The 21180-nt window shown below is 35.6% G+C and overlaps 1 protein-coding gene and 1 long non-coding RNA gene across 2 annotated transcripts in view; both read left to right on the top strand.

Moving 5' to 3' along the window:
- Positions 1-9926: 9926 nt before the first annotated feature.
- Positions 9927-21180, top strand: part of LOC123524549 (midnolin-like) — a 36107-nt gene continuing 24853 nt past the window's right edge. The window contains exon 1 of the mRNA XM_045302828.2: positions 9927-10281. Within this exon, the coding sequence (XP_045158763.2) occupies positions 10085-10281 (197 nt within the window). The 5' untranslated portion in view covers positions 9927-10084. The remainder of the gene's footprint in view (positions 10282-21180) is intronic.
- On the top strand, positions 10299-20033 carry LOC128555667 (uncharacterized). Its single transcript, XR_008370254.1, has 2 exons — positions 10299-18973; positions 19620-20033. It is a non-coding gene; the product is annotated as an uncharacterized LOC128555667 (long non-coding RNA).

Genomic DNA, 21180 nt, shown 5'->3' with positions numbered 1-21180 from the left:
AACTGCTGTATATAATTATAATGTAAATAAAAAGTTAGACCTGTTGCGTGTTGTGTGTGTGTGATATATGAAGGCTGTAATTCACAAAGATTAAAGCAAACAGGTCTATACATTTCTGGTAGATTGAAAATCTTATAAACAAGCATAAAACTATCAAATAAAATAACAACAACAACAACAAAGAAATAGTAAGACGGCATGATTTTCGAACAAAGTTAAGAGTAACACGAATCAGAAAATGACACTTTCAAAAAAAAAAAAAATAAATAAATAAACGGGTATATACAAAGGTTGTTTGTTTATATACATTGTTAGTACTTATACGGCTGTATGCCATAAAACACTGGACTGTGATTTAGTGCAGTGCGACCTGGCTGTCATGGTCTTTTGTTTTGCATTGACCCATTCTGGATCTTATTCATGGCATATTTTATCCCCAGTGTATTGTCTCATATTCCTTCTGTTGAAACAAAATGGCACCAAATTGAAAGTAAAAAAACACATACCTGAAAATAAATATGCTATGATAGAAATGACATATTAAGTATCATAATTAAACTTAATTAAGACTGAAAATATTTTGCGAACATGGTACCCGGTTACTCTGGCTACTCTGGCTACTCTGGCCGGCCAGAGTAGCCAGAACATGTTAAAATCCTAGAAACTCTAGCTACTCTGGCTGAACTCTGGCTACTCTATTAGAAACAGCCAGAGTAACCAGAGCAAATGATATCCTGGTGACTCGGGCTACTGTGGCTACTATGGCTGACCTGAGTAGCCAGAACATGTTAAAAATCTGGAAACTCTGCCTACCCTGGTTGAATTCTGGCTACTCTGGCCAGCCAGAGTAACCGGAGTTCTGGATACTGGATGAACTCTGTTTACTCTTGCTGAACTCCGGCTACTCTGGCCAGCCAGAGTAACTAACCAGAGCTACTCTGGCCAGCCAGAGTAACCAATGCTATGACTTCTTTGGCTGAACTCTGGCTACTCTGGCAAGCCAGAATTATGACTTCTCTGGCTGAACTCTGGCTGAACTCTGGCTACTCTGGCCAGCCAGAGTTACCAGAGTTATGACTTCTTTGACTGAACTCTGGCTACTCTGGCAAGCCAGAGTTACCAGAATTATGACTTCTCTGGCTGAACTCTGGCTGAATTCTGGCTGAACTCTGGCTACTCTGGCCAGCCAGAGTTACCAGAGTTATGACTTCTCTGGCTAAACTCTGGCCAGCCAGAGTTACCAGAGTTATGACTTCTTTGGCTGAACTCTGGCTACTCTGGCAAGCCAGAGTTACCAGAATTATGACTTCTCTGGCTGAACTCTGGCTGAATTCTGGCTGAACTCTGGCTACTCTGGCCAGCCAGAGTTACCAGAGTTATGACTTCTCTGGCTAAACTCTGGCTACTCTGGCTAGCCAGAGTAACCAGAGTTCTGACTTCTCTGGCTACTCTGGCTGAACTCTGGCTATTCTGGCTAAACTCTGGCTGAACTCTTGCTACTCTGGCTGCTCTGGCTAATTTCACGCACATCGTGACATACCGTCTTATTATGGGGACAATATGTGCCTAGTAATACCAATATACCTTGATGGATGATTGAGTTACAGACCGGAAATAGCCCTCTTGCCTTTAGACATTTAAGCAAGGGATTTGGATTTTGCACATCACACCTAGTCTCAGTGTGTGGAAAATCTGTGCGAATTAACATGCAAGACTCTTGATGTATTGTACAGTTACAGACCGGACAGTTGACCTTTGACCTTCACTTGTGACCTAGAGTTTTGAGTTAGGGGTTTGGTTGCAGCGAAAATGTTATAGGGAAACATTGCGCCATGTTTTATTAAAAGTATTTTACGGATAACAAAGTCATGGACCGGATACAGAACTGTAGACGGACGGAATGACAGACGGAAAAAGTGTAATCTTATAGTCTCTGAAACTAGTTATCAACCATAAAGGGGTTAGAAATACAGTAACTAAAACGCCACTTGGTAGTTTAAACGCACCTTACCTCCCTCTTAACCCATAGAAAGTTCGTGCATTGTGTTATTTTTCTTTTTGCTAATAATTGTTGTCACTTTCACAGTACCAATGAGACCTTGTGATTTTTTTCTTGTATCTGCAGATTTAATTGCATAGTTTGAAGCATTTTATTTGCTTTCCATCATATGGAGAATCTCTTAACCCTTATCCTGCTAAATTTCTATAATGAACTTGTCCATCATTCAATTTGGACAGTACCATTAACAGTCAAAAGGGGTGCTTACCAAAAAGATATTGACTGAATGGCGAACAGTGCAGACCATAATCAGACTGTGCAGGCCAATAATGATCTACACTTGTCGCAAAAGCAGGTTAATACTTTTGTAACTGTACTTTGTACTCCAGGAGTTGATAACCTCGTGGCCATGCCTCGCAAATCATCCTATTTATATTTCGTACAAAAAGGTTAACTAAGAAAATATTCCAAAATTTGAAACGTCCCACTCTCTAGCATATTTGTGGCCAGGTTCAAAATAATGGGACATCGTTAAATGGCACTGAGATATGAGGAAGAAATGCATGTTTCCGTCTGTTCTTGCATGTAATTAGCATTACCTTTTTGAAAGCATGATTTCCTTGATTCCTTGAAATATTCCAGTTTTTTGTACCTTTTGAAACAGCTGACTTGTTCCTACAATAGTTCCTTGTGTGTTTGCACTTTTGCATTTTATAGCTATTCTTTGTATTATTTTCTGTTTATCATTATAAAACAGTAGGACTATTTCAAAGACAATTTCATTTCTTTCCGAAAGGACACTGACTTTATAGACGAAACAGAACCGTCCGAAGCAGTATCTAATGTTGACAAAGGGTCCTCTCTACCAGTAATAAGAAAATATTCAATCCCAGCGTGATAAAAGTGTTTAGTAGACTCGTAAATAAAGTACGGACAGAAGCTCCCAACTTGTACGAGAAAAGAAGTTGATTCTTACCCGTGAATCAGCGAAAATTCATACGGGGATTTGTCATATAAAGACGCACCACAAAATAACTGTACTATTTTGTATTTCCATGATGGTAATTATACATGCTTAGCATGAGAAAAAAAGAGAAATAACAAATATCTAGTTACAAATTGACAGTGACATATATAAGGCCAACACTATGTGTTTAATGTTTAAATATATTATTAAATTGATGTAGTAGTATACATAGTACTTGGTGTATTAAGGTGAGTTTAGACCACACTGTTTCTACAGTGTAAGACTGTTATCATTGTATGTTTATAGAAGAGAATGACTGAATACGTTTGCAGATGAAGTTGTGAAAACACATTAATTCAAGGAGGGCCTAAATTGTCTACCTGTCATCTTGTAGAATAGCATTCACCAAGTTCATGTTGGAGGACAAAGCAGGTCACTAGGTCGTGATGGGTGTTTAACCAGAATGGTAGATTTGGTGACTTTAGTTAGATGAAAAAGTTGAAGGCTTTGCTTCAGATGATGACGCCGGAAACAGCTGAATGATGACAATATCATTAACAACGCTCAAAGTAATCTTCGGGGAGTGATAGTACTAAAAGGTTTCAGACGTGCGGCAGATTTGATATGAGTATTCGGTAGAGATTTGACCAGACAATAAGAATGAAAAAAAAATATCGTTGAAACAAAGGTTACTAGAGCATTGGCGCCCGAGCTGAAAGAAGCCAGAGCTATTGATACACACTCACACAGGCTGCGCACTGGACCAAGTGAATAACAACCACGAGCCATTTTGGTTCGAATGGAGATAAAAGAGGTACTCTTCACTCGGGCCATGAACCCGGCTCTGAATCTGGACGGAGGCGGTTTCAACTTGCGGCACATCTGGGATTATGACCGGGGATGGAGTATATAGCTTCTGGTGCCAGGTTTTCACATACGTATGTATGTAATGATCTAAATGAGGCTCACCTTAAACAGCAAATGTAGGCGTCACTGTATTACAATGCCGAGGCGCACTCCACGAGATGCCATGATGACAGGTTTCCGTCATACTTGGCATGTGGCATTAATGATATAATGGTCAGGTAAGGAAATTAATTTTCCTTTAACTGCCTTATTTTTGTATGACATATGAACCTTAATCTATAAAGGGCGGAAATGTCATAGAAAACAGCTGTCTGACTAATCCAAGGTATTGTATATATCATTTTCTTAAATATGTTCCTGCATTCTTGCTGCTCATTAGCAGTCAGGGCGCGTTCTCTGTGCTTCTTACAAAGGTTACAAAAAATATAATAAGTATATACGTAGTTCTTCGAATGGCCTAGCCATTTATCAGTTATCTTTGAAAACCAGTCCGTATATACCTATAAAGAACACCTACAATGATTTCAAAGATACTTCAAAGATAAAATGAGAATGGTTACTAAAAATGGACTGGTCTGCCAATAAACGTGATACGATGAAAACATGATAACGTGGTCTAGTGTAAGGCATTAGAGAGTGTGTGGCTGCTTTTTCGTGTAATGCAAACTTTGATCAAAAACCAAGGCACAGGCGTGCGCCGAATGTCCATATAAGCATTATTATTTCAACAATGGTCTCATTAGGCGTTATACAAGCTGTATTTAAGGACTTGTTGTCTAAAATAGACAAAGTCGGTCGACCTGATCATTCATACAATTACATAAGAACATGACAATAATAACTGAACAATGCATGCGCCAGTCTGGTCCTCCTACTCAACACCAATTTCCTGCAAAACTGTAACTCAGTAAGGCTTCCCAATGTCACAACAGGAGAAAACAGTCGTTCTCAGTAATTATTACATGTTCAAAAATAGAAATTGTCTCTGGCGCACCGTCACGAATGTGTGTCATACATGTGAAGGGCCATTCCAATTTATATAAATTACACTGTAAAATCACACAGAAGGCACTCCCAGTTGAGGTGGTAAAGCGGAAGTAATGGCGTCTTTGCTGTATACGGTAGAACAAGCATTTTCGGACACGAACTATGAAGTTCACAACAAATGGCAGCAATGGCAGCTCTGTATTTCCCAAGTTTAACATGATACTTCGTAGTCGCATTTTCGCGTGTCCAAACCGTGCTTAGATGTTGTTTTAAGCTTGCTGGCGGCAAGTGATTTTGCCTTTGCTCACACTTTGGTTGGCTGTCAAGATACTGCTAGATTATAAACCTAAAGTTCTAGTTTTTCCGCATACATTTAAGAAATATCTTGAAACCATCGCTTTTTTCCTCGAAAAACAAATCACCCGTATGTCTTGCTTTCGTATTCTCGTTAAGTGTCACTCAACGTTGGAAAAGATAGGTAAATCTGAAATAAAACTAAGTAAAGGGTACAGAATGACATCCTCAGATCTCCCGACCAAAATTCTGTAACAGTGCTCATGCTACTCGATCTGTCTGCAGTTTTCGACACGACTGACCGCCAAACCCAGTTACAACGCTTCGAACATCATTTTCGAGTCATAGACAAAGCACATGTCTGGATGTCTTCATAATAGGTGAACGCTATTAAACTATGTGCGTTGACGGTGTCTTGTCAACACTTGTGTTGATGAAGAACAGTGTGCTCCAGGAATCAGTACTGGGCCCAAAGAAGTATATCATGTACACCAAACCCGTTGGTGCCATATGCAGACGCCATAGACTGCATCATCATTTCTACGCCGATGACTCTCAATTAAACATGTCCTTTAAGCCAATATAAGTGGCTAGAAGTGAGGCTTTGCGCCGTATCGAGGGTTGTCTGGCTGAAATTGTCTCGTATACCGAAGTCCAATGCTAATCATCAAACGGAGGTAATATTATTCACATCAAAGCATAACTTCAAGTACATTGAGAACGTCTCGGTGAAGGTTGGTGACTCTGTGACAAAATCAACAACATGTGCTAGGAATATTGGTGCAGTATTAGACAACCCTATGACTATGTGCCAGGCTGGATATACACAATTATGCAGAATAGGTCACATTAGACGATAGCTTACCAATAGTGCCACATAGACCCTTGTCAGTTCTCTGGGTACTCAACGGTTAGACTACTGCAATGCCTTATTTAGTGGTACCGTAGTGCGTGATTTATGTGTAATATTTATAAAAAAAATGAAAAGAAAAAACAACAGCAGAAGTCAACAAAGACTAGTAAAGAAAGGATGAAACAACTTAGGTCAAGGAAGTAAGAACAAGTAACTGCATTCGTAGTAGTAGTAGTAGTAGTAGTAATAATATTAATAATGATAATAATTGTAATGACAATGATCATAATAATAAGCTATGCGAATATACAATACAAGAAAAACTTGACACAAACTGAATATTACAATAAAATGTGTAATGTCTTGAATTATATATATTGTTACGTCTGAAGGTAACAATTGCTTGTTACTTAAATTACTAAAGGTAGCAAGAAAACAAATCAGCAACTATTAACAATAACACCGTTTATTTTGAAAAGTAACAACTAAGATCATTTGAAATTGATATATATATATATATATATATATTCCTAAAAAAGATGTGAATTTTGTATATGAATAATGATAGATATGTTAAAAAATGTTATCTTATGCTTAAGCGCTTAGATGAACTCGGAAGTAAAAATTGGGTGACTACATTAAGATTGAATCTATATAAGAATGGTTTTGGTTATATATGGGAGAAACAAAAAGTAGAAAATCCAACTTATGTTATTAGATTAAAAGACCAATATATGCAAAATTGGAGTAATGAATGTTTTGAAAGTAGGAAATTAATGTTAAATAGAAACTTTAAAAGCAGTTTTGATTTTGAAATATACCTAGATTGTATTGATATTGTGAAATTCAGGCGTAGTATTGCAGCCTTTAGGTGATGATTGAGAAAGGAAGACATGAAGACATATTGGAATACCAAGAGATAATTGTTTTTGCATACACTGCGATAACATAATTGAGTGTGAATATCATTTCCTCTTAAAATGTCCAGACGTTTAAAGTACATTCCTAAAAATACTGGGAACATGCAAGTTTGCATAAATTAATATGCTAATGTCATGTAAAAATGAAAATATGTTATGTAATTTAACCATGTTTATATATTATGCTTTTAAGCTTCGATCTGAAATAACAGTTAAGATAATTAGATATATCAATATTATTTGATAAAGTATGTGTCATTGTATGTATTACTTAGTTACATAATGAACATATTCTAAAAAGCTATCATTACAATTTGATAAATTGTATATTTGTTTCTTTGTATATATGTGTATGGGCCGGTTGGCTTAATGCAAATAAATGAACTGCTGCTGTACTGCTGAAAATGTTAACTAACCGTAAAGTTCAATTCTGATATGCGAGAATAGTCCTGTCCTGGTTAAATTTTAATCCAATCAGTGTTAATTCCAAATTTCACACATAATCAAAACTGAACTTAGTAACCAAAAGAATGTAAATTCTCTCTTTAAAGATATTTTTTAATGTAAATCCATCAAATTCTAAATTCAAAAACTGGTAACATTTTATTAAACAATACAGGAAAGATTTTCATTAAGATCTTGCTTAGGTTTCTTATGGTATATTTACGAAATTGTACATTTTAAAGCATTAGTCCCATGTGTATGACGGGTTCACTGTGTTTTTTTTTTATTTCGAAAGGTGCACGGTGTCATGATTTCAAGTATCAACAAATAAGAAATGTAGAACCTAAATTAATCTTCCAATTATTTTAGTTAATGTGTAATCACCATTGATTACAAACTAAGGAGTCCTATTTTTTGCCGCGAACAAAGAACTTTTATAATGGAGACAGAATTTCATTTTTCTGCTATGCAACTTTCTCTGGATGAAAAAGAACTTTTTATTTGAACGGTCTGAAACGAATGCTCTCGTACTTGTCCAGTGTTTCTGTCAGTATAAGTTAATTGTCTGTGATCGTGATGACGTTAATATTTTAGCGACAAACAGATTATGCAAAACCCTTCAGTAGCATATATACTATCAACGTGTCCAATACTCTTCAATAGCCTGTAACCATTCAAAAGTGCAAAAGGATATTAAGTTCTCAAAATATAAAATCAACATTTCCAAATATCCTCAATAGCAGGAATCAGCTACTCCAGTACATATACCAGGTACCTGCTGAATGGTATTGCGGAATTTTATACGTTTCCTGAACTGCTATGTGTTACTGAAAGGTTTTGGACCGTTGATATTATATGCTACTGAAGGGTTTGGGGAATTTTAACCTGCTATCAAAAGGTTTTGGTGCGTTGGTATTATATGCTCCTGAAGGTATTTGGGGAACTGATATCTGCTATTGAAGGGTTTGGATCGTTGACATTATATGCTACTGAAGGGTTTGGGGAACTTAATGCCTGCTATTCAAGGGATTGGACCGTTGATATTATATGCTACTGAAGGGTTTGGGGAACTTAATACCTGCTATCAAAAGGTTTTGGTGCGTTGGTATTATATGCTCCTGAAGGTATTTGGGGAACTGATATCTGCTATTGAAGGGTTTGGACCGTTGATATTATATGCTACTGAAGGGTTTTTGGGAACTTAATATCTGCTATCAAAAGGTTTTGGTGCGTTGGTATTATATGCTCCTGAAGGTATTTGGGGAACTGATATCTGCTATTAAAGGGATTGGGTCATTGATATTATATGCTACTGAAGGGTTTGGGGAACTTAATACCTGCTATCAAAAGGTTTTGGTACGTTGGTATTATATGCTCTTGAAGGTATTTGGGGAACTGATATCTGCTATTGAAGGGTTTGGATCGTTGATACTATATGCTACTGAAAGGTTTTGGGGAACTTATTACCTGCTATCGAAAGGTGTTCAAGGTTACGTTGATACTATATACTACTGAAGGAATTTGTGGAACTGATATCTGCTATCGCAGGTTAGGGTTTGGGGGAACTTAATACAGGTCTTCTACTCAAATTTGTTGGGATAGGCCTGAAGTGTTTTATAAAACGCTGTTCCATTTTCGTTTTTAGTAAGAAATACATACATTGTTTTGTGTAGGTTCAGTAGGCTACAGAGCCAAGCTCTTAATCCAGATTTATATGCATTTATCACAGCCAGGCTGATTATAAACTAAACGATCGTTTAATGTGTAACGTCTGTTCATTGGACTCGCGTGTCTTTCGTGTACTTGATATATCGAATTATCATATGCTACCTTCCTCGCTTCAGACCAGTAAAACATCTGGGATAGGATTTGGGCACCATCCGCCACTCTTTGGCCGCCCATTCAACTGATAGTATACATGGGACAAAGCATGAAAAAAAAAACTGAAAAAAACTAATTTGATCGATTCTATCCATCCATTGGATATAGGAAAGTCACATAACATGCTTGCGACTCACTAAGTACAAACCTGATGATTTGTTGATATGTACTCATTTGTGTCATCAAACTTGCACTAAAAACACATCAAAGGGATGAGCGGCCACACACCTTATACGGGCCCAATGTGCTGTTATAATGTGTGGGAATAGTGAGCAATTTATTCTAAATCCCGTCCCTCATATTAATAATATTTTGCTATCAGAGTAAATATTATGCAACTCAACCGAATTACGAAATTGTGGATCAGCCCTGGGGCTTTTTTCTTTGTACATTTCACTTCATCGACTATTTACTACCGATTTCATTGAGGAAAACAAAGTCACGTGATCTCCCATTGACGTCAATCGTGGCCTTTTGATTGACAATAAAAAGACCTACTTTCTTAAAGGTAAGTCTCGTTCGATATAAAAGTGTTACAAGTCATTGCGGTGCAGATAGTTCTCATTTTTTGTATGTTTAAAACGGAGATATTTAAAATAAAGAAGTATTTACAGGTTTGATGCTAGATATAATAAAAAGACATCGATATTTTGATGTCAGATTATTGAATGAAGGCAGAACACCCCTATACAGACGAATCCAAACTATAGTCTGATTTGATTGGTTCTTCTACGAATGATATAGTAGAACATACAGTTCATCGGTGTAGCGTACTCACGCGCACATAGTTTGACAGTTGTGTTTTGTAGTTCGTCAAGACTTTAAAAAACTTGCACAATTGATAGGAATAAGGGACTTTTTTGCTTGTGAACATGAACAGAGAAAGCAATAGGATTAGTTTTGTAAATAGACCAGCGCTTCATCCATTGCGCTTGACAATTTGTCCGACTACGGGCGGACACTATCAACTTTCAGTTTCACCCTTTGAATCTATTGCAGGAATTAAGTGCACGCTTGCACGAAAACTTCGCTTACATGCAGAACGCATGAGCATTTTGTACAAAGAAAGGTAAGCTTTTAAAAAACTTAATGTTATTATTTATATTCTTTGCATTTGTTTTGTACAGCTGTTTATAATATGGAGAGCGTTCTTAATTAGATCTAAAAGAAGCATCAATTTGTTATTATACCTATATACATGTCCTGGCCCAAAGTTTCTTATTGACCAATCTACAATTATTTCAGTGTGAAATTTTGCTGACATGATGTCATAATTTAACGGAAAAGTGTGGAAATAATTTGATGGCATTTCAATGTAAAACACTTCTGAATGGTTTGCAGGTCATTATATAGAATGCAGTCATGGAATTGCTTATAACTTGTTGGTCAGTTGTCAAAACTATTGCCTGATCTCTGAAGGCAATAGCTTTGACTATTGACCAGTAAAGCCATTCATTTTAAAACATTGACATCAGAAATTAATTTTCAGTTTTCATTTTTTGCCCACCCTGTGTTGAACATAAAACTCTCAAATGGCATAAACTTCAGACCAGAGATTTGTATAAGAAGTCATATAATAATCAAAATTAATGACCCTCAGTCCTCCAGATCTTTTACTGAGAGTCAATAGTTTCAACTATTGTCTGGCAAGCCATTCAGTAAATGTATGGTCTTTATAGTTTTGATGCAGTTAGATAGATGAAGTACTGTACACCTGCTAGCAGCTTTATTAAAACGCATAGTTTGAAAATATATAAGATAACTTTTAGTACAAAACTACTTAATAGTTAACAGCTAAATGATACCTAAACCTCTAAGAATATCAACCACTGTTGACTTAATCATGAGACAATGAACTAAGTTAACTATCGAGTCAGTCCTTTGTGATGTTATATTGCACACTTTAATTTTGGAGGCACCAAACCAGGCAATGCCAGGTTATATTAATAATTGTTAAACAAACTACCATTTCATGTTGCTTCTATTTTCAACTCCATAGATCTTATCATACAGTAATGATGCATGTGTTTATACTATGACCTGTTTATCAGCTTCTCGTAATGTGTCCAGAAATTGGTTCAATTTACAAACAACATAACAGCTGAAGAATATACCTACTGAAATAACCAAGTTAGATAACTCTCGGGTTAACTGAATTCAAATTATGACCCTTTTTGCTTAGAAATTTCAGTCAAAGTTTTATATTCATTCACCTTTGTCAAGGTGTATGTCACTCGGTAACAACTGATAATGCATATATTGAAATGAAACTTCACTTGGCATCTCCTTTGTCCATTCAAAGTCAGGTTAGACAACTCGTGGTTGAAATTTTTTTTCAAACTAGCCATCATTTGACATAGAAAATTTAGTTAAAGTAAATTTCAAATTGCCATGACATAATGTTTATTTGGTTTATTTGTAATGAATTGGTATGAAATAACTCCGTTACATAAGTCTTGCTAAGTTATTGCCCTTGTTTGACCAGCAGTCAAGTGCCCTGTCTTATGTAAGCACTTCAGTCTTGTTTATATAGAGCCATGTCTGGATTTAGTTCAACAAGTTTGAGAATAATTCAGGACAAGAAGGAGGATTTCAGATAACTTTATCCTATTGTTTGCCTGGCAATCTCCAATGACTCATGTATGTAAACATAGGAAGTTCAAAAACTTGAACTTGTTATGTTTGCAGCAGATTTACCTCTAGATTCAACATTTATCTCTTAGTATGCTTAATTTCTAAAATGGACTGGACCTTCATTCAATTTGGGCAGTGCCACTTATTATTCAAAGAGATATTCACTGAAAATTTGCCGACTGAATAGCAAATAGTGCAGATTACGATCAGACTGCATGGATGTGCAGGCTGATCATGATCTGCACTGGTCACAACTGCACTGATCAGTTGTGTCCAGCATGATAAGGGTTAACCAAGAAACAGGCATAAGATTTTGATTACAGCTGCACTTAAAAATTATCTCTTCATGGTCATTTACAGAGAGATACATGTATGTATCTGGTTATTTGGTTCCTTCCTCATATGTGTCCAGCCACATGCAATCTTATGGTGAGATGAGGGTAGTTCATTGGAGTGGGGGTGTAGCAATGTATTGTAGTCCATTAGTGTGTTCATGTTCATCATAATATTATGTATAATTCTGTGGTTACTAATTGTATCAATTGATGTCATTTGGAAGGAATCTCTTACATCATGAAAAGACAGCTGTTGTGCTAAGCACCCACATTTATCAAGTTTCAGCTTAAACTTTCTGGTACCTTATACAGTAATGAAATAGCTTGTTTGCATTGCGATCAGTTCTGCCTGTGACACCATTTGTTTGTATTGATTAGGAAATTTGTTATGATACTATGGACACAAAGGAGTTCACAACTTCATTTAATATTGAACAACTTGCTACATGTTTAGTTAGATTATATTTTTCCATATATTGTAAGGGTAAAAATTAGGACAGGATAACAGATTGATTTAAACAATTTTAATATGAAAATCCTGGGAATATAAATTTAACCATTTGAGCAGATTTCGCTCAAACTTCAATACAGTTAGATTTCAGGCTGATCATGGTCTGCAACTGTTCACTATTCAGTCAGTAAATTTCCAGTGAACACCCCTTCAAATAATAAATGGTACTGTCCAAACTGAATGATGGACCAGTCCATTTTAGAAATTTAGCAGGCTAAGCGTTAGACAACAGTTTCGCGACTATTGCACTAATTCTCCCTGAGAAAAATGTGATTGCTAAATACCACAGATGAATAAGTTAGATACAATATTTGTTTGTGGAAGAAACTGGATGAGTAATAATAACAACAGCTTCTCACTAGCATCTAATAGTGTCACATGTTTTCTGTTGGTGGGAGGCACTATTGATTGATTTCTAGTACCGGTATTACTCAGCATTAATCTATTTGCTGATGCAAATATCACTACTGTACAGAAGTACGATAAATTCCATGGTGACAATAGATATTCCATGTTCTGAATCTGATATTATTTGAAGAACTTCTGTATATATATAGCTAAAGAGATAATAAACTAAACATTGTTAGGTTTTGAGAAAGATTATGTTATTTCTGTTTCAATTAAAATCGTAATATTCAAATTTCAGTTATTTGCAGTTAAGACTAGCAACAGATATAATGGTGTTTTGTTTTATATAAATAGCTGAGGCTTGATAATGTATGCATTAATTCAAATGCTTTGATTTATTTCTGGTGATTTTTTTCTCAACTTGTATCGAATGATAAAATCATATACAGTTGTAAAAACTACTTAAAAATTTTCCAAGTCAATAACCTTTTGAGTGATTTAATTGTGTCACCATGAAAGTTATTAATCAGGTTGTTACAGAATTATTCATTTAACCTTTAGCCTGCTGGCGGCAAGTGATTTTGCATTTGCGACCAGTGTAGACCAAGATCTGCCTTCACATCTGTGCAGGCTGATCATGGTAATCCTAGTGTTTGGTACAATATTCAGTCAGTAAATTTCAAGTGAACACCCCTTCAAATAACAAATGGTACTGCCCAACTTGATTGATAGACAAGTCCATTTAAGAAATTTTGCAGGCTAAATATTTGACGAGTCTGTATAGGTTAACCGCAGAAACCTCAGAAAATCTGCACTCTGACAGTGTATCAGACGAACATCCATAATTGATGCCGTTCATGGTTAAGTAAAACATGGGAATACACATTAGCAATTCCCAGAATGATTTTCTGAGAAATTTGAATATTATTCCTGTTATATGTGTATATAATATGCTATTATGATCATATAGTTTGAGTGATAGTGTGAATCGCCTGTGATGTTTTGATTGACTACAAGTTTACTGTTATTCTAACAACTCATACGTGATGAAGTTAAGGCACGTTCTACGGTTGTTCAATACAGTGAAAAGAACAAGCCCGACTTGTAAGACGTGCACAGTGATTCAATTAAAAATATTTGGATTAAACATAGAAATATTGTTCAGATAAAGTTTTCAAACCATTTATTATCAGTTGTTTAGTTCATTATTTTAGGTCTCGAGCCAAAGCCAGTGCTTTCTTAAAAAAAAAAAGAAGTTTGTTCACAGATCCTGACTGATCCATCACATCAATTGTCTGGGGCCCAGATCGTTTTGTATGAAACTTCTTTAGTACTGCAGTCAGATATTCTATCAAAATGCATATATTCAATTTAAAAAAATGTTTAGCTTTTCAAATAAGTACATGTAGTGTAGATATAAAAATTAATTTCTGTCGTATTGTAACACCAATTTTCCCTGTTAGTATATTAATTTGCTGTGAATTGATTGAAAGAAAGAATCTGAAAAAACAGACCTTCCCAACTCAAAATTTTTTGGTCAGTCAAAGCACAACAAATAACGCTTTTAAGAGTGGCCATATTGGGATCATTTTTTTTGTCCGTCTGTTTTCATTTTTGACTGAAATGAACCTCTACCACAAAAACTTAAGCTAGCCTGATCTGTTAATTAAGAAATTATTCCAATGGGATTCGAGCAATGTCGGAGCATTTAACTGTGTGCCCAACTCCGTTTGATCTCATTGGTCAAGTGACTTATTACTTGCCCTTCACCTCTACCATTTCGAGTTTCACTAGGGGTACAAAGTTGCTCATGTGTCGAAGCCATCTAACTGGGTTTCAGAAGATATGTTAATTATTCCACTTGGGTGCCCATTTTGTGTTAAATATTCCTCATCCTCTGCAGTTAAATGGGCACACCTTCAGATTAATGTAGAACAATCAAAATTAAAAATAAGACACTCATCCCTTAGTAATTATGAATACAAAATAAAAACAAAGTGATTCCGTGAGTTTTAGCAAGAATTTATTTGCAAAACCATTCATGTAGTCTTTAAAACATATAGAAAAGCTATCTACTGTGTTAGTCACACTAAATGTTTAAGTCCTGTGTTATTCTTAAAGAAATGTTAACTTTATGTATAATTATAACTGCAAAAAAAAAAAAAAAAAAAAAAAAAAAAAAATACCCGCTCGCTCCATGTAAAAGCTACCCGCCTCTGAAAAAATCAAAATTGAGAAAAAAAAAAAAAAAAAAAAAAAAAATTCGCTTGCTCGCTCCCATTTTTTTTGAAAATTTTCCGAAGAACCATGAATCAATTTGGTATGGCCTTAATGCCAGGTTATCTATAAAAGTGAGATCAAGAACTAGGTAACTGTTTAAAAACCTTGTTAACCCCTTATTAGAGCTGACAGTGTTTTTTCTTTATAAAATTTATGTAAAGTTAAAACATGGTGGTTAAAAACTAGGTCACTAGATCAAGTCATGGCAAAAAACCGTTTTTAACTTAAACTTTGGTCAGACTGTTTGTTTGTATTAAATATTAAGTCAAGTTAAAAACTGGTTCATCTTGGGCCAAAAGTAGGTCACTAGGTCAAATCATCAAAAAAAAAAAAAACAGCAGTTCTTCACTTTTCACCTGATTTATATTGGACTGTGCTAAATGCTTATGTTTACAAATAAAGTCCATTTGAAAACTGACAGATCTTGGTTTAAGTTATTTAATATAAAAAAAACAAAAACATTAACATTCTATGTAAATGCTATATATCATCATTTGAAATTTTCTGAAGTCATTTCTGAGTATTTCTGATATATCTCAGTAGAAGTTCAGAAAATTCAGACAATATTCAGACTGCTAAAAATTGTTCAGACAGGACACAATCTTTGTTCAGACATGTTCAGAAATATTCAAAAAAATAATTTCATGAGGGAGATTTTAAATTATTAAATTCATGAACATAAAAAATAACTAGTTATATTACTCCATGTCAAAGAGAAAACTATTTATACTTTTAATGGTTTTAATGTTATCTTTTCGGAGAGGACATTGACGTCACAGGTAACTGTGTATCAGGTAACAGTGTAAGTTTAACAGGTAAATACTTAACATCAGTTCTTTGATGTGTCGAATTTTTTTGTCACTCTGTATTATAATATACAGACAGAAATAGGACTGACGTCAATGCGGTCTTCGTTTTAATGCGCTTTTGGTACAAGTTGTGTTAGTACCTGCATAACTATTTCTATCTGTTGAAGAGAAAGCATGATAAATTTAGAAAGACTGTTCCTTAAATAGATGAGAAACTATTTGTTAATTCATGTTCCCACTCTAATATAGTATTAATAACTGTGCAAATCCTAACAGGCTTACAATTAGTCTGTAAGTTTAGGGTAGTAAATCGGCTATGAATTATTGAAATATATAACATTTTCACTTTTTTTTGTATGTTAGCTGATTAAGGTTTTGCATGGCTTTATAATATCATTTCTATTGTATTTATATTGGTTTGGCAGTTAACCTGGATATTAAGGGATTCTTTGCTAGTTAACTGACTTATCTCCAGAAGTAATTGAGCCGTGCCATGAGAAAACCAACATAGTGGGTTTGCGACCAGCTTGGATCCAGACCAGCCTGCGCATCCGTGCAGTCTGGTCAGGATCCATGCTGTTCGCTTTCAAAGCCTATTGCAATTAGAGAAACTGTTAGCGAACAGCATGGATCCTGACCAGACTGCGCAGATGCGCAGGCTGGTCTGGATCCATGCTGGTCGCAAACCCACTATGTTGGTTTTCTCATGGCACGGCTCAATTGACCATTTCTCCACATGAATCAGAGGTGACGGATGAATGACTTGGGACAGAAATATGTCATCCTTCACAAATATTCCTGCTCTGTGGATCAAACATTTGACATTGCCATCAACAGCCTTATACCAGCTGAACATAATTAGTTATCAAGTTGGGCACAATTTTAACTTACATACACAAAATTCATGAAAACTTTAATTATAATTATAGTAGAAGTTAATATGAAGTATTAACGGCCTCCATGTCACCCTGAAGCTATTAAAAGTCAATGAGTTCGAATCACTTGCCCCTCACTGCTGTATGTTAAAAACCTTGCTTAGGGTGAATAATCAATCTGACTAAAGTACATATCCTATTACGCTACGCATAGGATCTGAGAACGACCTATTCATTGCCTCGTTCTGACGACCCTTTCGCTAGCCAATCAGAGCCTAACTTACAACATCTTGCAAATCTACCTGTAGCCTTGACTTTTGATATTTACAATTCTTATGTCATAATGTATCAGATAGCCGGTTAGCTCAATCGGTAGGCCACTTGCTTTGTAAGCGAGGGGTCCTGGGTTCGAGCCCTGGAATAACTGCACATTTTTCTTACTCTTTGACATTCGAACATGTCGTCTGATTGGATAAAATAAAAATAGCAATACTGGAAATCCAAAATATACAGAAGACGAATGTGAATGGGTCGTTCTCAGATCTTCGTTTAGAAGATCAAGTACTTTAGTCAGATTGGGTGAATAATTGTTTTATGTGAGAATGCCATGGTAGCTGGTTATAAATGGACGGTTGATGGTTCTACCCAGGTGCCAGCATGGTCTGCCTGAAATATTGCCCAGCTGTTCTCCTGGAGGACTGCCTCGATCGGTAGCCAGGTGGTAGAGCAACCACTTTGAGTGCGGAAGGTTGTGGCTTTGATCCCTGGCTGCATCATACCAAACATGTGAAAAATGGTACTAGTAGCTTCCGCACTTGGCGCTCAACATTAAGAAGGATAGTGCTAGGACTGGTCAGCCTGGTGTCAGTATACTGAGATATCATGTCACATGTCGGTCTGCACACACACAGAGTTCTTCCTGGGGACTTTCTCCATCAAGGAAAACAAAGATAGGAAAGTAAATTTGACATATGCCGTATTAGTAATTGTGTTAGTATAACCCAACAAAAAGGAAACAAAAGCCTTGTTGCAAGAGTTCTTATCATGTAGGATTAAAACGTAGAAGATGAGCAAATAGATAAAGACATCTTCATAATTTGATACTAGAACTGATACATATGAAAACACATCATTCTGTTGTTCTGACAAATTTGTCTGTAAATAAAATGTAAATATTTTCTTGATAAGTTCTCTCATATTAGATGATGAAAATATTTTCTTTTGATCCATCATTTGACACTAATTCTTAAAGGAAGATATAGTAATGAGGTTTGAATGCGTGGTGCATTATTTAATAATTTTTAGTTCACCTGAGCACAAAGTGCTCGGGATGAGATATTGTGATCATTCAGTGTCTGTTGCCTCGTAGTCCAACGTTCATCTGTCCGTCAATTCACACTTTTCTTTAAACCACACATCTATAAAATCATGTGGTGGAAGTTGATGAAACTTGGCGTTTGGCGACCAGCTGAAAGGGCCATCACGGCCTTCTTGTTTAATAATGATTACAGGCAGCATAATTGTTTCCATATTTCATGCCAGTATAGAAAAGCCTTTTATTATGAATCTTAATTGACTGATCAGTATATAACTGTTAAAGTTGGTTGGTTCTCTATACTCTCCAGTTATTTATTCAATATTTCAAAAGGCATAGATCTAATATTTCAAAAAAATTTCAGCCATTTGAAAATTGTCAAAATTTTGTAACAGCTAATGTCAATTGTGCAATTACCAGCAAACATGAATATTTATTGATTATTGTGTATTTTGAAATATAAGCTGATTTAATGGAATTCAGGAACATTGAAAATATATATAGTCAAGATAAAGATCATTTTTATCCGGCAAGAAAAGTTATAAATTATAAATTCAAAAAGCTCCAAATTTAGTGTGAATATCATCAATATACTTATATACCTTAGAATATACCTTAGTTTAAACTGAATGAGATAAAGATATTGAAGTATACGTGAGTTAATTCTTTTTTTAGTGTACAAAATACAGATCATGTACCTTGCCGTGACTGATCATCATGTTCACCTATTCAAATTGGTGATAACAATCCATCGTAGGGCTAAATTTAGCTATAGTTGAAAAAAGAAAATCAAAATTCCGTGACTATCTTTTATAAAATTATAGGTGTTACCCACACCATCTGAAACAGGGTGAAAAAGTAGTTTACATTGAGCCCATATGTTTGTGTAATAAAACCTGTATTCTTTCAATAAAACTGAACTTTTGTATAAAGTTTTATAACTTCTTCTTTATGCTAATTGGGATTTCGTACAGTACTACAGCCTTAAACAATATATGTTCAGATATGCAAGTTCCATTTTAATCAATAAAGTCTCTAGTCAACCTTGCACTGTTTGCTAGTGAATCGTGCTCAAGATTTTATGTGCATGAACTTCATGTTCATGAAATTCACATTCAAGAATTTCTGTGCATGAACTGTGTTTTCTTTGTCTCAGTTCATGAACTTCACATTCAAAGAGTATGCTTCAGTGCATGAACTTCACATGAGTGAACTTTTTTACATTAAATTTTCAATCAGTGCAAAGTCAACTTAACATTCAATAGTTTCACTGCATGACCATCACATTCTGGAATTTCAGCTCATGAACTTCAAGTCCAAGAATTTAATGTCATGAACTACAAGTCCAAGAATTTCAGCTCATGAACTTCAAGCCCAAGAATTTCAGCTCATGAACTACAAGTTGAAGAATTTCAGCTCATGAACTTCAAGTCCAAGAATTTCAGCGCATGAACTTCAAGTCAAAGAATTTCAGCTCATGAACTTCCAGTCCAAGCATTTCAGCCCATGAACTTCAAGTCTAAGAATTTCAGTGTAATGAACTTAACAGACAAGAATTTCAGTGTAATTGAACTTTACCTGAGTGAACCTAATGTTCAAGAATTTCAGTGCATGAACTTTACATTCTTGCATTCTTGACTTTGATTGGAACATTGAACAGTTTCAGTGCACTAACTTATAAAGCAAATTTAATTAAAAACAGATTAACAGTAAATTTGTAATTATTATGTTTCACCGAAGAACTTAATTTTTAAGTTGTTTTTTTCTCCCCTAAGGTGTTATATTGTCCAACACAGCATTGTAGACAAAAATTATAATGTTGTGAAATGAATTTTGCCTACATTTTTGTACCCTATTGTTTTATGTTTTGACCTGAAAGGGAGATTTATTAGCCTAATTTGTAATGCAGTTTTGTCCTAATTTGTTATATATTTGGAGTTTTATTGTTTTAACCTTTTCCCAGTTGGTAATAAAACTTGAATTGTTAATGAATTTAGGAATGAAAAGAAGCATTATAATTTGTACCAGTTGTTTCAAACATGGGCTGTAATAAAGTATAAAGTGGGCATTAGGCCAAGAATATGAAAAGGTTGGCTGCTGTGTCCTGTTTTGATTTGGTTGTTCTAATGCTTTCCATATATCGTACGGTTAATCAGCTGCAAACCATAGGTGAAAGAGCAGGGGAATTGGGGGGGGGGGGGGGGGGGGGGGGAGGGTCCCCAAACATTTGGCCCCAAAAAAACTGATTTTTTTCATGAAGAAATAAAGCCAATTTGAGACAGCATTTAGATGTACCAATGAGGATTCCGTGTAATATGAGCCGCGCCATGAGAAAACCAACATAGTGGGTGTGCGACCAGCATGGATCCAGACCAGCCTGCGCATCCGCGCAGTCTGGTCAGGATCCATGCTGTTCGCTTTTAAAGCCTACTGCAATTAGAAAAACCATTAGCGAACAGCATGGATCCTGACCAGACTGCGCGGATGCGCAGGCTGGTCTGGATCCATGCTGGTCGCAAAGCCACTATGTTGGTTTTCTCATGGCACGGCTCATATGTATTGTGTCAAAAAGGGGAAGACCTTTTTTTTTTGCACATATGACTATGTGAGAAATATAAAGGAAGAATAAGGATAGGTTTAGCTGGCCTGAGTCCCCCATTGGCTGCCAAATATAGATTTTTTTTTTTCCATTGCATTAAAATGACATGGGTACTAAGGATTAAGGTTAACTGTTTTCTATATTTTACATTCTATAAATAAAGTTGTTTCCCTTGAGTAATAAGGGTATTAGGGTAAGTCTCTACTGCTTGTGCATTTGACATTTTCATTTTTATGATCAAAGTTCAAAGCATCTAATGATT

The sequence above is a fragment of the Mercenaria mercenaria genome, chromosome 3 (assembly GCF_021730395.1).
Source record: "Mercenaria mercenaria strain notata chromosome 3, MADL_Memer_1, whole genome shotgun sequence".
Taxonomy (NCBI): Eukaryota; Metazoa; Mollusca; class Bivalvia; order Venerida; family Veneridae; genus Mercenaria; species Mercenaria mercenaria.
This window is presented reverse-complemented; position numbering and strand designations above follow the sequence as displayed.